The sequence below is a fragment of the Euleptes europaea genome, chromosome 11, assembly GCF_029931775.1.
Source record: "Euleptes europaea isolate rEulEur1 chromosome 11, rEulEur1.hap1, whole genome shotgun sequence".
NCBI lineage: Eukaryota > Metazoa > Chordata > Lepidosauria > Squamata > Sphaerodactylidae > Euleptes > Euleptes europaea.
Window position 1 is genome coordinate 10,232,407 of NC_079322.1, and position 15,855 is coordinate 10,248,261.

A 15,855-nucleotide genomic window follows, 5' to 3' on the forward strand; every position below is an offset into this window, starting at 1 on the left:
CCTAACTAGTCCATCCAAGGGACAAAAAATGTCTAGTTCTGCTATCAGTTACGCAGTAAGACAATGCATTACTGAAGCATACAGGGCTAGCAAAATTCCACCTCCTTTGGGCATCACTGCACATTCGGTGCGCAGTGCGGCCACATCAACGGCCTTTAATAGGCAAGCCTCACTGGATTAAATTTGTAGAGCAGCTACCTGGTCTATGGCCAATACCTTCATAAAACATTATAAAATCGATTCCATGGCCTCTGCTGATGCAGCCTTCGGTAGAAGGGTCTTGCAGCACGTCTTGGATAGGTCTTAGATCCCACCCAGATGAATAGTTCTTGGATATCCTGCGATTGACAAGATGCCCTTCTCCCAGAACGAGAACGGAGCCTTGTTTACTCACCATGACGGCTCCTTCTGTTCTGGGATGAAGGGCATCTTGCCCGCCCAATAAATAATTTCCCAAGACTTAGCATATCAGTTAGAGGGACCAACAATAGGTGGAATCTAAATTATGAGGCGTAATACAGGATCCTCCTTATGTCCGCCATCTTTCCTGAACCATACATAATCTGTTGTTTTCCTGTTGTTCTTTGTGTGTTCATATAACGAGAGTTCATGTTTCTTCTGTAAGCACCTTGTTTTGGTGCATGGTTGTCTTTTGCACTTACTTGTCTCCTTTAGCTCAACGAGTATGAAAACTGGGTTTCCTGACCAGAGGACAGTAAGTTGGAAAAAAATTTTAGTCCTTCCTCCCTGGGCAGGTGATGGTAATACCGCGATTGACAAGATGCCCTTCATCCCAGAACAGAAGGAGCTGTCACAGTGAGTAAACAAGGCTCCGTTCTCCATTTAAGCATTCCTGAAAAAAATCCAAATTATGCATTTTTATCCATTTAACATATTATATTAAAATATAGCTATGACAAGGTGAGCACTTGTCCCATGACAATCCCATAAACAACATCCATAGACAAGTAGTCCAAAAGAGAGTTGATTTATTGGAAGATCCATAGGTTTACAGCAGCTAGAAGCAAGATGGCACTAATGAGAACTAAGAGCATAGTACAGGGTATATATTAAATCAAAAGCATTGGATGCCATGAGAACCCCCCTCCCCTTGAGGCAAGATTCACACAGAATCCAGTCTCAAAACACTAGTTGGCAGTTGCTACAGCTGATCTTGGCCAGCACCTGCAGTAAGCATAACATCCTCAGTCAGACCTTGCCTGGCATTTCCTGTACAGGCCAGGCCTGACAGACAATCTGTGCAATATTAAACTAGGAAATTGGATCACCTTTCTTGTTATATTAGTAACTGAGGGGACCCCATGCAACGTAGCTCTTTATAGTGTCACAACTTAGGAAGAGAGGATCACTGCGTCACCTATATGATGTCACTGTATGCACTGGCAACCAAGAAGATTCATTGGGGGTTACCGCGCTTGTATTCCCAGCAATGTATTAAGAGTTTGAAAATGTTATAAAAAATACTGTTCGCACTTTCTATGTATTCCCACCGATGTATTGTTTGAAAACGTCATAAAAAATACTGTTCGCACTTTGTTTGGCCCCTTTAGATGTGAAGACGTCTTCCAGCCATTTATAAGCAGTGGTATCCAAAAACCCTTTTAAAGCGATGTTTTTTACAATGGGGGTTACTGCACTTTGTATTCCCAGCAATATATTAAGATCGGTTCTTGTAGGTTATCCGGGCTGTGTGACCGTGGTCTTGGTATTTTCTTTCCTGACGTTTCGCCAGCAGCTGTGGCAGGCATCTTCAGAGGAGTAACACTGAAGGACAGTGTCTCTCAGTGTCAAGTGTATAGGAAGAGTAATATATAGTCAGAAGGGGGTTGGGTTTGAGCTGAGTTATTGTCCTGCAAAGTATTAAAGGTAATGTGCTAATCATTGTCCTGTAAGTATCAAGATAATGTGCTAATGAGGGTGTGGTATGTTAATGTGTATTTAAAAGTTTGAAAATGTTGTAAAAAACATCGCTTTAAAAGGGTTTTTGGATACCGTTGCTTATAAATGGTTTGAAGACATCTTCACAGCTAAAGGGGCCAAACAAAGTGCAAACAGTATTTTTTATAACATTTTCAAACTCTTAATACATTGCTGGGAATACAAGTGCAGTAACCTCCTACATTTTCAAACTCTTAATACATTGCTGGAAATACAAAGTGCGGTAACCCCCATTGCTAAATTCTCACCCTGATGCAATCTATGTCCTGACCATTTTAAAACTGTTTTTAACTGCTGTGTTTACTTTTATTGTTATATTTATTACTGCCTGGGTCAAGTTGTTTTTGTTCACCTTTGGCCTTGCACAATAAATGTTACCTACCTACTTAGGAAGAGTGTTGACTTTAATTGCATTTGCTGGGGTTATGCTTTTCAGGTTCATGTTCGGATGATGATTCCACCAGGAGACTGTCTATACGCTGGGAGGAAAAGGCGGAAACCCATTCAAAAACAGCTGAGTATTTATCAGTTTCTTTTTCAGCCAATTTATTTATCCAACCTTATCCTCATAATAACCTTGTGAGGTTGGTTAGGTTAAGAAATAGTAACTGGTAAGTCAACCAATGAGGCTCATTGCTGAGGAGGATTTGAATCAAGGTCTCTCCCTAGGCTAAGTCTAAAACTCTATCTGCTGCTCCTGATTAGTATCATATTTGCTGTGGAATAAAAGCTCCCCTTTATTTGGGATGGTAGTCCCCTATTAAGGTTGCCAATCTTCAGGCAGGGCCTGAAGATCTCCCGGAATTACAGCTCATCTCCAGACTAGAGAGATCAGTTTCCCTGGAGAAAATGACTGCTTTGGAGGGTAGACTGTATGTCATTATATCCTACTGAGGTCCTTCCCCAAACCTCTCCTTCCCTTGGCTCCACCCTAAAATGTCCCAACCTGACACTGGCAACCCTGTCCCCTAACTCTAATGGTACATGTATTTGGTGGCACTGGGCAGTACACAAAACATATAAAACAAGCTTACTCTTTGTGGGCATACCAACATTACACATTTGTCAAAACATGTGTGTTTGCAACTAGTTCATCCTTTTCTGGCTGTGAGCCTGACCTTTTGCACATGGATTATTTGCTCTGGGTTTGGTGCTGTTAGGAAGTGTCTATGTGTGTGGGAGGTCCCATTTCCCCAGAGCATCATAGCGTATACATGAATTTCTGGCTTTCCCTTTGGCTTTTCTTTGATGTTTGCTAAACCTGCTTTGCAGTGAAATTTTAGAAAAGACTCAGGATGGCTGCCAGGTAGGCAGAAACGTTCAGATTTTCCCAGTCCTGCCCACATAGCAGCCATTTTCCCTTCCTTTGACTGCCAGGGGGATTTTTAATTTTTGCCAGTGAATGAATATTGTCATATCATTATAAAAATCTGTGTATCAGGTTCTCCAAATTCCCAGCATTCCCATAAAAAAGTAAATCTCTAGACCCTTTTTATGGTAGCTATGCCTTTCTTTTATATCTCTACAATGAAAAGGGCTTAGAGACTAAAGAAAGAAAGCTGGGTATTCAGAGAGCTTGATACATGGATTGTTATAACAATATTAGATTGCAAATTAAAGGGGGGGAAACTAAAAAAAAAGCCTTGGGGGCAGTGGGGTGGCCACTACCGGTGGACTAGAGCAGGGAAAATATGGGGAAACCTGCCATGTGGAAGCCCCATTGATGCTGCGCTGCCTGGGCAGCAGCAACAGGGAAAACACAAGCATGGCTCCTGGTGGAAAGCACTGCAATGTCTTATGTGCGTTGGCCAGTACCAGGGCCATTTCCAGGTTTTCAGAGGCCCTGGGCAGACAGTTCCCAAGGGCCTCTCCCCTCTTCTGCCCACCACCGGGCCCTCATGCCCTCTTTTCTTCCCACCTACCTGCAGGCCTTCCACCTGCTTTGCGTGTGCTTCCCTTGTCTGCTCACAAACCCTCCCCTGGCCCGTCCTCACAGCAGCCTGCAGTCCTTTCCCCAGTGGCACCAGGCAGTGAGTGCAAAAGGCGCATAGGTGGTGGAGGGCTGGCAAGTGAGTGAGCAGGGGGTGCCAGATCAGTGGGCCCTGCTGGAAACCCTGGGCCCTGGCAGCTGCCCCACCTGAGGATATGTTGACACCGACCCAGTATTGAAATTTTATTAACGAAAGATGCAGTGGTTCTTTCTGTATTCATGAATAGATAATGAAAATTGCCCTTGACTGTGTGGGTATAAGAACTGGGGCTCTGTAACACATTTCCCCCCACAAACAGGAGGCCTGCCCTTGGAAATGGGAAGTCCAATCCTTCGAAGAGACACAGAGACCGCTTGAATGCTGAACTGGATCACCTGGCCAGCCTCCTGCCTTTCCCACAAGACATAATCTCCAAACTGGACAAGCTCTCTGTCTTGCGCCTCTGTGTCAGCTACTTCAGGGTGAAATGCTTCTTCCGAGGTGAGTTTTCAAGCTGTGCAAAATATTTTGCTGAGGGAGATTGTCAAGCTAGGAACTTATTCCCACCCCTTGGTTTAGATAGTCATAGTTATGCTACTTTGTGTTCATTCCTGTGAGCTCTAGTCCTGCGGCCCCCTTAAACAGACTTCAGCAGACAATCCACAAAAGCAGTTTTATTGGGTAGAATCGACAGGTTTCAGAAGCCATATTCAAAAGGACTCTAGTAAGGGTCAAAGGCAAGGTACATAGTATATATGGAAGAGCAAAAGGAGATAACCGGTTACCCAGGCAACCCCCCCCTCCAAGAGGCAGGAAGGAGTACTTGGCGATTCCCACAGTATGGGAATCTATGAAGACTAAACACGGGGCATAGACTGTTCTTGGACAGAATAGCACAACAGCACCTGGAAGCAGCACAATCGCACTACCGCATACCTTCCTCATGGCCTGCTCCTGACAGTTGCTCTGTTTGTCAAGTCTAATTGTTTTCCACTTCCCTTAAAAGTGTAAGCTTCCTTTACTTGAAAGTCACAGGGAGAACTTTGGAGCTATATTAGCCCTAGATATACCTGGGTTTATTCTCTCTTATCCCCTCTCCAGGGGTTACTTATAAGCCATTATATTTTATAAACTTGTATTTTGTAAACTTCTACTAGGAATGGAAAGTATTATTAAAAAATTGGAAACATAACATGTAAAATGGGTTGGGAGAGGATAGAAATAGGGACGCTCAAGGAGCCAAATCCAGTTCTCTGGAGGGGTTTTAGGTAGCTTTCTTGATGCCAACCCAGAGGCTAAAGAGGATGGTGGAAGAAGGTTATATAACTGTGGCAAAAGAATTTGTCAGCAAGAAATTTTGGGTGGAGTAGACTCACTGTTTTGACTCACTCACCCCTCACTCCTTTCTTGAAGTAGCCTTCCAGAAAAACCAGTGGCTGAGCCAGTCTTTAGACATTTGGATAACCTAGAAAAATATGCAGTTTCTTAAGCCTAGTTCTCAGGCCTCAGTTAAATGAAATGTGGGGAGTCACTGAATTGGCGTAGAACTATAGAAGTGTGTGTTGGGGGCATTCGAGATTGAACCTTCTCCCAGCCCCCGTGCTACCCTGATCTTGCCTCGGGATGTCATCCTCCAGGTGGGACCCAGGGATCCCCTGGAATTACAGCTCGTCTCCAGACTGCAGGTATCACTTCTTCCGGAGAAAATGGCTGGGACTCTATGGCCTTGTAACCCACTGAGGTCTTTGGCCTCCCTAAGCTCTGTCCCCAAAGGGCTCTAGCCTTTGGGTCGATGACTATGCCGATGGCCACCCCTGCTCACCATGGCCACCCTGGCTCACCATGGGCCTAAGGTTACCAACTGTGGTGTAATGTGTATTGACAGGCAGTTCAAGCTTTTCATGGCATGGAAGTAAACACCCTGGAACTTACTGCAGATCAAACTGATATCAAAGGAACAGCTAGAGAGTCCAGTTTAAAAGTTGGCAACCCCATGTGGGCTGCTACCGACTCTTGGGTTGCCAGCTCTGGGTTGGGAAATACCTGGGGATTTTGGGGGTGGAGACTGGGGTGGGGTTTGGGGAGGGGAGGGACCTCAGCGGGGTATAATGCCATAGAGTCCCCCCTCCAAAGCAGCCATTTTCTCCAGGGGAATTGATCTTGGTCATCTGGAGATCAATTGTAATAGAGGGAGATCTTCAGGTGCCAGCTGGAAGTTGGCAACCCTACTGGATAAAGTGTGGCACTATCACATCACTGAGCGGCCTCTTAACGAGGCTGTTGGTGGCAGCTGCGGCTGGGCCGCTTTTACCAGGCCATCAGACAAAAGAGGGACGGGGTTAAAGAGTGGGGTGGGCTGTTGGTAGGATTGCTGTTGGGTATTTAGTGGCGAGCTTTTGTTGCATGTCAGACAGTCAAGGGTTAATGTTAATTAACCAAGCGGTCAGCAAGGTGACCATTGCAATCGTGCCTGATCGTCACGTACACAAACAATCTGCATTTTACTACTTTCCTATATCCTTTGTTTAGAAGTGAAAGCAGTACCCCAGTTCGAGTTTCGATGCCAGCCTAGATGGATGGAGAGGCAATCTTGTCCTTTAAGAATGCCTACTCGAGAGTAAGCTTAGCGCCTGCCAGAGGCTTCTGGCAAGCATAGGAAACTTAGAATGTAGAAAGGATTATTTGTTTTATCTCCCAGTGAACCCTACCCTTGAGTTTAATCTAGTAAAGATTGTTTTTAAACCAAGACTTGTGTCTTCTGTGCGTGTGTATGACTGATCTTAATGACAATAAGCCATGATCAACGATCTCATCCCTCTGAATGGTAGCAGAATTAATTAATATTCAGTCCCCAAAAATTATCAATTGCTAGCCTTCAGGTGGGGGATGGAGATCTCCTGGAATTACAACTGAACTGCAGACAACAGAGATCAGTTCCCCTGGAGAAAATGGCTACTTCGGAAAGTGGATTCTATGGCATCATTAACTGATTGTGGTCCGTCCTCTCCTCAAACCTCGCCCTCCCCAGGCTCCACCTGCAAGGAATTTCCCAAGCCGCGGCTGGTAACCCTAGTAAGGGGCCAGGGAAGAGGCTGCAGGTCCTCCCCTGGCTGTGGAGGAGTGGCTTGGGATGAGCGGAGGAGAAACAAGGTAGACTCAGCCCCCTTCCCTCTCAGCATCTGATGCCTTTTGCCAGCCTTGGGGGCCCAGCAGGGACCATAAAAGTGGGGGCGGAGTTTAAGGTAGACACCGATCCCCCCCCCCCCAGGATTTAACCCTTCCCAAAGTACGGCTTTCCCAATGTAAACTGCCCCCATGAACAATTTACATGGGTGTTTTTGCTTCAGTCCCCTTTCTAGTTCCCCTGCCCCAAATGTCAGCTGCTATTAATAGAAATATGAAGAAATGGAAGACCAGAGCTCACACGACTGAACACTCTTCCATACAAAATTTTCCCTCACACAGAAAAGTAGCATGTTGAGGAGAAGGCTGGTTATAACCCTTCCCCCTGGAACCTGATTTCTACATGGAGGTCATTTTGGTATGGAGGGATTTTCGGTCATGTAAGGGCTTCTCTACTTGTAGACTAAAGCAGACTAGTCCAAACATAGATTTACCACTTCACTCAAAAATTAAACAAGTCTTCCATTTGAAGGGCGATCCTGCTAGTATCTGTGGACTCTCCCACCCCCCACCCATGCTTCTCTAGCCAGTGTTCCCTTTCCAGGCCCAACTGCCATCTTGTGACCATTCAATGGCCTGTCAAGGCTGGAAACACCCAATATAGCTAGCAGTGGCCATGGTGTAACACTATCAGCTGCCTTAGATAGATTTATTATTACGGCTTTAGCCAGAAAAGATACAAACCTTATCAATAAAACCCATTACATGATAAAATATTCTCTTTATAAAAGTACAAATAAAACTTTATCAGTTAATAGTGTTGGTGACCTTTTCCGAACGGATTTGCCTTATGTGTTAAACATAATTGTAGTCCAACATGATGTTTATTTGCTTAACGATAAAGCCTGTCCCCACTTGCATGCTTAAAATGTTGAAGACAATCAGGTGAAGACAGACCATTGTTTTTAAGGGAATCAAAAGTGGCTTGAGAGAGGCTTCATTTTCCAAAACGCTGTCACGGCCGCCACATCCCCCTTCAGTGAAGTGAGGGGCAGGGCGTAATTTGGCTGTCAGTGGCGGGAACAGAGAGCCAGCAGCATTCATCCTTGGGCCTGACGTGGGAAGAAAGGCTGGCCCAAGGGGAAGGGCATATAGGGGCGGGACCAGGCTGTTCCTCCATCATTGGAAAGCGAACGCAGGAGGCACCCACCCACCCCTCCCTCTGTTCAGAGCAGGTGCAAGCTGGTTGCCCATTTGGGGGCTGGGTAGGAATTTTTTACCCCTTTGGCACAATTGGCAACAAGCTGGGTGGGGGTTCCGCCTACCCTACCCTGACAGTGATAGGTGGTATATGGGAGCAGTGCAGGAAAATGTGGTGCCAATGGTTCATGGTACAACTCATTGAGCATCCTGAGGCATCAGTTTGGAGGATGAAGGGGTCACCCTCAGACTAGGTGCCTGGGGCCTTGGTGCCCTGCAATGACCTGGGACAGGAACCCCTTGAGGGGTGCCACCGTACTTGACCTATAGACCTCGCCGCTTGGGGGAATTGGATGTGGCACACCTCCCTTGAGCACTAAAGAAGGCTTGCCAAGGAGGAGCATGAGTGTGGTTCCCAACCTCCAGGTACTAGCTGGAGATCTCCTGCTATTACAACTGATCTCCAGACGATAGAGGTCAGTTCACCTGGAGAAAATGGCCACTTTGACAATTGGAATCTATGGCATTGAAGTCCCTCCCCTCCCCAAACCCCGCCCTCCTCAGGCTCCACCCCCAAAACCTCCCACCTGTGGCGAAGAGGCAACCCTAAGCATGAGCCATTACCCACATGACGACTTAGAGCTCCGAGCCAGGGTGGTCACACCCTAAGAACTGGGATGCACAAAAAGAGGAGGCCTGACTCTTCTGCAACCTAACAATTGCCTGCCCTGCAGTTAGCTCTGGGGGTTTTTGGCTTGTGTGCACTGCAGATCCCTCTTGAGCAATAAAAATAAAGTTGGCCCTTTGATTAGCCCAGCTCTGGTGCTGGCTCTCTTTATTCCGCATCCACCAACAAACATTTATTTTGCTCTGGTCCCATCCCAAGTTGCAGAAATTGGACAGTTTGTTGAAATAGTACAGAAACCTGGTTACCGGAGCAAAGTGGGATTGGTGTGCGTGGGAAGTGATCCCTCTTTCAAGCCCCCTTCGCATAAGGATGCCGTCCCAGCAGTGGAGGTGGGAGATCCCCTGCCCCAGCTTCCCTTTCCCACCACCGCTCAGAGTGGCAGCAAGAGAAAATTTTTAAAAATGGCTGTCACACCTCTCTAGGAATCACTAGGAGAAAGAGTTACCATAGAGTTTCCTAGAGAGGCGGACCCTACGCTTTCCTAGACCCTACGCTTTAAATCACTGATCAAGCAACAAAACAAAAGCTAATGTGTTGAATTTGCAGATCGGTTCTGTTAGCCGAGGCAAGACAAGTATCTTGAATCGAAGGAAGGTGCCTTCTGCTAGAGGAAAGGGCCTCAGCTAGCAGAACAGGTCAGTGGAGTCCAGCCCTTTGTGCCTCCCTGGCATTAGATTTCTGCTTGAGAGTATTGGCTTTGGATATGTTACGCAAGGAGGAGAAAAGTGTTTGGATGTTTGGTTCGAGTGTCAGACAAGGATCTGGTTCGAATCCCCACTCTACCATAAAAGCTTACTGGGTGACTTTGGGCCTGTCACACTCTCAGCCTAAGCTACCTCACAGGGTGGTTGTTGGGAGGAAAGAACTATGCTTTAAGCTGCCCTGGGTCCCCATTGGGAAGAAAATCAGGGAAATAATTAAATTACTGAATAGAATCCATGTGTTTTGAGCCTTAATTCCTAAGGAGTGATTTTGCATTGCAAAGCCAAACTAATGGTTTTGTTTCAGAAACATTTCAATGTCTTCAATGTCATAATGAGCATCATTTGATTTTTAGCCATTTTGGCACACTGTGTAATCTAAAGCAAATGTGTTTTGTGTACAGAGATGTACACGATAAGGCACCGTGCAGATTTAGAAACAACAAATGAGTTTATTTGGTTAGTGAAGAGTTTCAGTCCTTTGCCATCTGAAAATATGTCCAACAGAAGTGTTGACTTGTGTGTAGAAATGACTTAAGTAATTAAAACAATGCGCACAGTGTTGCCATACACCCGATTCTCTCCAGCTGCCTGCCAAGAGTCAATATCTGTGGGAGTGAACCATTCAAGAATACTCTTATTAGATGGTTTTGAGATTTACCTTTGCCACAGACAGTACCCTTCCTTTCACCCTCAGATCTTCCCCATCCAGTTCAGCTTGGAAAAGCTTTCTCTAAAGAATGCTAGGGTGCTGTGATGTATCTGCTTCAGTTACATCACCACTAATATCAAACAGCAGGAGAATCAAGATCAGCAGCTGTAATGTTTTGCTTCTTTCTGAGACTCCTCGTGTGTAACACCTGTGTGGGCACCTCTCTGTAGTGTTCTGAGGTGACTTGTGTTATGCCTCCTTGCCTTCCTTAGCGTTTCCTACTTACCGGTACTTTCACTGCCACCAAAAGTTCTCGCCTTAGACTTCTTAGCTGAACCCTATTTATTTCATCTTAATTCTCCACAAGTCCACAGAGCTTTTATGCCCTCCATGTTCAACATTCTGCCTTCAGCACAACTTTATGGTACATCTTTGAGAATTTCTCAACAGGAAAGATATTGTCCATGTAGAGCTGGGGTTCCTAATTTTTTTACCTTATGTTATGTTGTAGCTGAGTTGAGGAATTCTGAGTTGAGGAATTCCATAATTAGCCCCCTCTTACAAAAATGTCAAGATTACCCAGATGAGTGGTTGGTTGGTTTTATACCTTTTATCTTACTGGAATCCTTACTTTACCAATCAAGTTGCTTGGTATTTCCTAGCTGCTATGATAATTTGTGGGTTGGTTGTGAATGATCATGAATAATTTTATCTCTATTCTATTTAAGTTTATGATCAATTAGTGTGCTTTCTGATGTGCATATTTGTGCTAACTGGTTATGTAGAATTCTAGATTGCTTAGTGTCTGTAACAAATGCCTAATAAAGGTTCTGCGCAAAGGCTTAGCTGAACCCAAAGAAAAGGGTGGCTTAGTTATATTTGGTATTATGACAGAATGATCAGCATGCAGGTGTGGCTGTGAGGTTAAAGGGAATCCTTTAAATAAAATAGCTGCTCTTAAATATAAACTTATTTTTTGAAGTATAACAGCATAACCATTTCAGTATGGTTCATAAGCGTAATGGTTTCAGATAGGTACACTTCACCTTCTTTCTTTAAGGTTCCTTAAGTAGACCTAGGCACAAAGGTTTATTTTCCTCACTTGCCACTTAGGCTAATAACTTCCACAAAAAACACAGACTTCTCTCACATTTCAAAGCACTCCATTCAATCACTTCAGACACTCAACTCCCTCTTTTCTTTCCTCCCACACCCAAACCCCATGAACAAACCAGCCAACTCCGCCTCCTCGAGTAAGGGTTGCCAGATCCCCCCCATGCCATCGGTGGGGGATGGTTGCCAGCTCCAGGTTAGGAAACTCCTGGAGATTTGGGAGTGGAGCCTGTGGAGGACAGTGGGGTACAGTGCCATCAAGGCCACCCTCCAAAAGCATCCATTTTCTCCATGGGAACTGAGCTGTGTAGTCTGGAGATGAGCTGTAATTCTGGGAGATCCTCAGGCCCCACCTGGAGGCTGACATCCCTACCTCGGGTCCAGCTATCATCCAATCCTAACACGCGACACCCACCTTGCCCCCCTCTTTCTGGCTGTAGAGCAGTGGTTCCCAAAGTAGGCAGTACTACCCCCTGGGGGGCAGTGGGATTACCTAGGGGACACTAAGAGGCAACAGGGCAGCAGGGGGGCGCTAGAGGTGGGCCCCTTCAACTGTGTTGTTCGTTAATTTACAATAGATCAAGCTATGGCACCTTGCTGGCAAATTTGGTGGAAACTATTGGGATCCCCCCCCCCCCCGCAGACTTTGAAGAGCTGGTACCACTGGATCAAGTTCTTCAGCTTTGTTGAATAAATTTCAGCTAAAAAGTTTTAATTTGATTTTGAATAGATGTGCAATTAATGGAAATTTTATTGTTCTTATCTCTCTAGTGAGTCATGCAAACCCCTATTTTGAATAATGCTTTTTATAGGATAGGGTAGGGGCGCTGGGGTTGAGTCTGTGGAACCAAGGGAACGGTGGCCCAAAAGGTTTGGGAACCACTGCTCTAGAGGCTTGCATTCTACCACAGCAACACCCCATAAAGCCTCACATTAAATCACAGAGGCCATTTATGCATGGCTGTTTCCTCGCGGTCACCCCTCCGACTACTTCAGGGGCTTGCTTTGGTTATGCTTGCATTTTCCGACTGTCAGAGGTCGCCTCGCTCTCCCCGCGCATTTCCGTGCATTTTCCTGTGTTTTCTGGATGCTGGCTAAACACGAATGCTGGAAACGCAGGCATGGAAACGCACAGGGAGAGCAAGGCGACCTCTGACGGTTGGAAAATGCAAGCATAATCAAAGCAAAACCCCGAAGTAATTGGTAGGGTGACCGTGAGGAAACAGCCATGCATGAATGGCCAGAAATAAAACACATAAAAATATTTACATAGTGAAACACCGCAAGCACCAAACAGTCCCGCTAAGAATGCTCAGGGATGAGCAGATGTGACCGCCAGCACATACCTCTCGGTTTTTGCTGTTTGTCGGTGGCTGCTTTTTCTTGCCTAACATTGGACTGCTTCCTGGTTACCTGGGAAGAAGCCTAAATTGGCTCTAGCTTTTTTCCTGCGTGCGCATGTAGAGACTGGATACAGGAAGATGGAAGGAACTGATGGATTTACAGCACAATCAAATGCATTCTTGCTCAGAAGTTTCTTCTTGTGTTCATTGAGGCTTATTCCCAGGTATAGGATTGCAGCCTTCGAATTAGTTTTTCCCCTCCCTTTAATTAAATTGGAATGGCTGAAGACAAATTGCTAGATACTAATGTTGCAAATGTTCATGGGCAATTTACAGTGGCATCCTCTTTCCTGGGAGTAAGCCCCATTGAATAGATTTCTGTAGGATTTTGAGTAGACCAGTTTAGGATTGCACTGTTAATTAGTCAACCTTTACTGTTAAGTCCGCGTGAGAAGGATTCACGAGGTCAGAGACGGAGTTCAAACAGCAACGCTGATCTGTGATAGGGAGGAAACAACCCCCGGGGTGCCAATGCCATGTCCCGGCTTAGGTCCAACGGGGCGCTCTGACAAGGGCCAATGGCGTGAGCAGGGGCCAGGAGCCTTCGTTGGGGATTCAAGCTCCTGGGTTCCCCTTGCTTACTATCCCAACTATTTACATACATAACACTTTAGCTGAATGATTGGAGACACTATGAGTCAAGGGCACACTTGTTCATTTTTCAGTGCTACTTTGGTTTTGCTGTGTTTTAGTAATAAGGAATGAACACTAAAGATGGCCTTTCCTTTTAGGCATAACTTAAATTAAAATGTCTTTAATTAATCAGGGTAGAGCAAATCAGAATTCTTTGATGAGTTGGCAAATATGTTGAACACTTAATTTATTTGTTGGTATGGTTATTTTTAACTTTTCTAGTTTAGCCTGGGCACTTTATTGTAGAATTAATTGAATATTCTTGAGTTTGTAGATCTGTCCGTTCTCCAGTAAAAGCATAATCACATTGGGCAGCTAAAAATAACTTATGAGAAGAGGAAGAAAAAACCTGAGGGAAGTTTACAGACCAAATGTTTACTCCGTCTTATTCTTAAGGGATGTCTATTTCCCTTGCAGTCTCAAAAGAGCAAATCAAGAGGCTGCATTTCTATATCATATGTCATCGATTTAAAGGAGTTGGACTTTTGCTGTGTATAGGTAATGATTTGGATCCTAAGGTCTTTTATGCATGGCTGTTTCACTCGCCGTCACCCCTCTGACGACTTCGGGTGTTTGTGTTGATTATGCATGCTGTGTCTACCTCACTCTCCCCCTGCCTTTCCCCGCGTTTTGTCTGCGTTTTCAAATTTGAGATAAAACAGGTCTCTGAAAACACAGGCAAAAGGCGGGGAAACGCAGGGGGAGCGAGAGTGAGGCAACCTCTTGACGGTCGGAAATGGCATGCATAATCAGCACAAAGACCTGAAGTCGTCGGAGTGGTGATGGTGAGTGAAACAGCCATGCATAAAAGAGCTTCCAGTCTGTTCTGCGTGTCCAGAGGAGAGCGACCAGAATGGTCCAAGGTCTGGAATCCATGCCCTATGAGGAGAGACTTAAGGAGCTGGGTTTCTTTAGTCTGGAGAAGAGAAGGTTAAGGGGTGACATGATAGCCATGTTTAAATATTTGAAGGGATGCCATGTTAATGAGGGAACTAGCTTGTTCTCGGGTGCTTCAGAGACTAGGACACGGAGTAATGGATTTAAACGAAGAGAAAAGCGATTCCACCTAAACATTAGGAAGAACTCTCTGACAGTGAGGGCGGTTCGACGGTGGAATGCCCCGCCTTGGGCGGGGAGAGGTGGAGTCCCCGTCTTTGGAGGTCTTTAAGCAGAGGTTGGATGGCCATCTGTCGGGAGCGCTTTGATTGTGGGATCCTGCATGGCAGGGGGTTGGACTGGATGGCCCTTGTGGTCTCTTCCAACCTTGTGTGATTTTGTGAAGCACTTTCCTCTGACAGAAGGAGCCTCTCTCTGTTTCAGGACACTCCAGAAATATTACATGAAACCAATTTCAAAGAGTGAGTTTCCATAGTGGTGTATACTTGAGCTGTTTGGCAAACATTCTATCTGTCAATATCATATTCTGGCAGCGTTCCAACGTGCAGATGGGGCTGGAAGCTGGAGGTGCAGACAGACTAAAAACGATGGACTGAATTGTTATTCAGGCATGTAGAACAACCAGTAGGTGTCCTCCCTGTAATTTCTCACAATAGCAAAATACTGTTTCGTTTAGACATAGCTTATTAATCGGTGTAAATACTTCAGACTGACTTCTAACAGGATAAATTGTTCATTTTTATAGTTCACTTAAACAAACCTCAACAGGAAAATTTTAATATGTTCTTCCTGGTGCAAAGGAAATCTCTTCTGGCACTTTGATAAGCAAAGGGTATTTTTCTCCAGAGTTCAAAAGTAAGTTGCAGAGTTCTGAAAATTTTATGTTAACTATTCAACAAGTAGCTAAATTGTTGGATTCATAGCCAGTGGACGTAGAGATGGCTGTGAGCATAGTTGGTCTTCAAAGCAGGTTAGATTCCTGGAGGAGAGGTCCAGCAGTGGCTACTAGTCCTGGCGAGTGAAGGGAACCTCCTTATTTCTGAATAGCAATGCTAGGAAGTAACATCAGAATAAGGCCTTGGCTTCTGTACCATTTGTTGGCCCTCCAGGGCAACTGGTTGGCCACAGTATTAGACAAGGTGCTGAACTAGATGGACCACTGGTCTGATCCAGCATGGCTCTTCTTCTGTTCTTATACGTGCCATTTTGTTAGCACAAGAGCTGGCAGTGTTTCTGGCCCAAGTGCTAAAAAAAGGGCAGTCTTTCTGTGATGACATTGGAGTGCTGGCAAAGAAAGTGAGTGCCAATGTGGGGCAGTGATTTGAGTGTTGGGCCAATGTTTGATTGATTTACCTAGCTTGCAGCAAAAGTCCCATTAGCACCCGATGAACTGGTTAATAGCCTACAAAGTCTCATGCTCTGTAGCTTTTTTTAAAGTCTTGAAGGTATAAGTGGATCATTTTATTTTTATTTTACGTTTTTTGGGGGTAACAAAATAGCTAAAACTTGCTGTTGA

At 45.2% G+C, this 15,855-nt stretch overlaps 1 protein-coding gene across 1 annotated transcript in view; it reads left to right on the plus strand.

Moving 5' to 3' along the window:
* The first annotated feature begins 2,410 nt into the window (after nucleotides 1-2,410).
* AHRR (aryl hydrocarbon receptor repressor) overlaps nucleotides 2,411-15,855 on the plus strand; it is a 63,089-nt gene continuing 49,644 nt past the window's right edge. Inside the window, exons 1-2 of the mRNA XM_056857983.1 lie at nucleotides 2,411-2,472; nucleotides 4,249-4,430. Coding sequence (XP_056713961.1) covers nucleotides 2,411-2,472; nucleotides 4,249-4,430 — 244 coding nt within the window. The remainder of the gene's footprint in view (nucleotides 2,473-4,248; nucleotides 4,431-15,855) is intronic.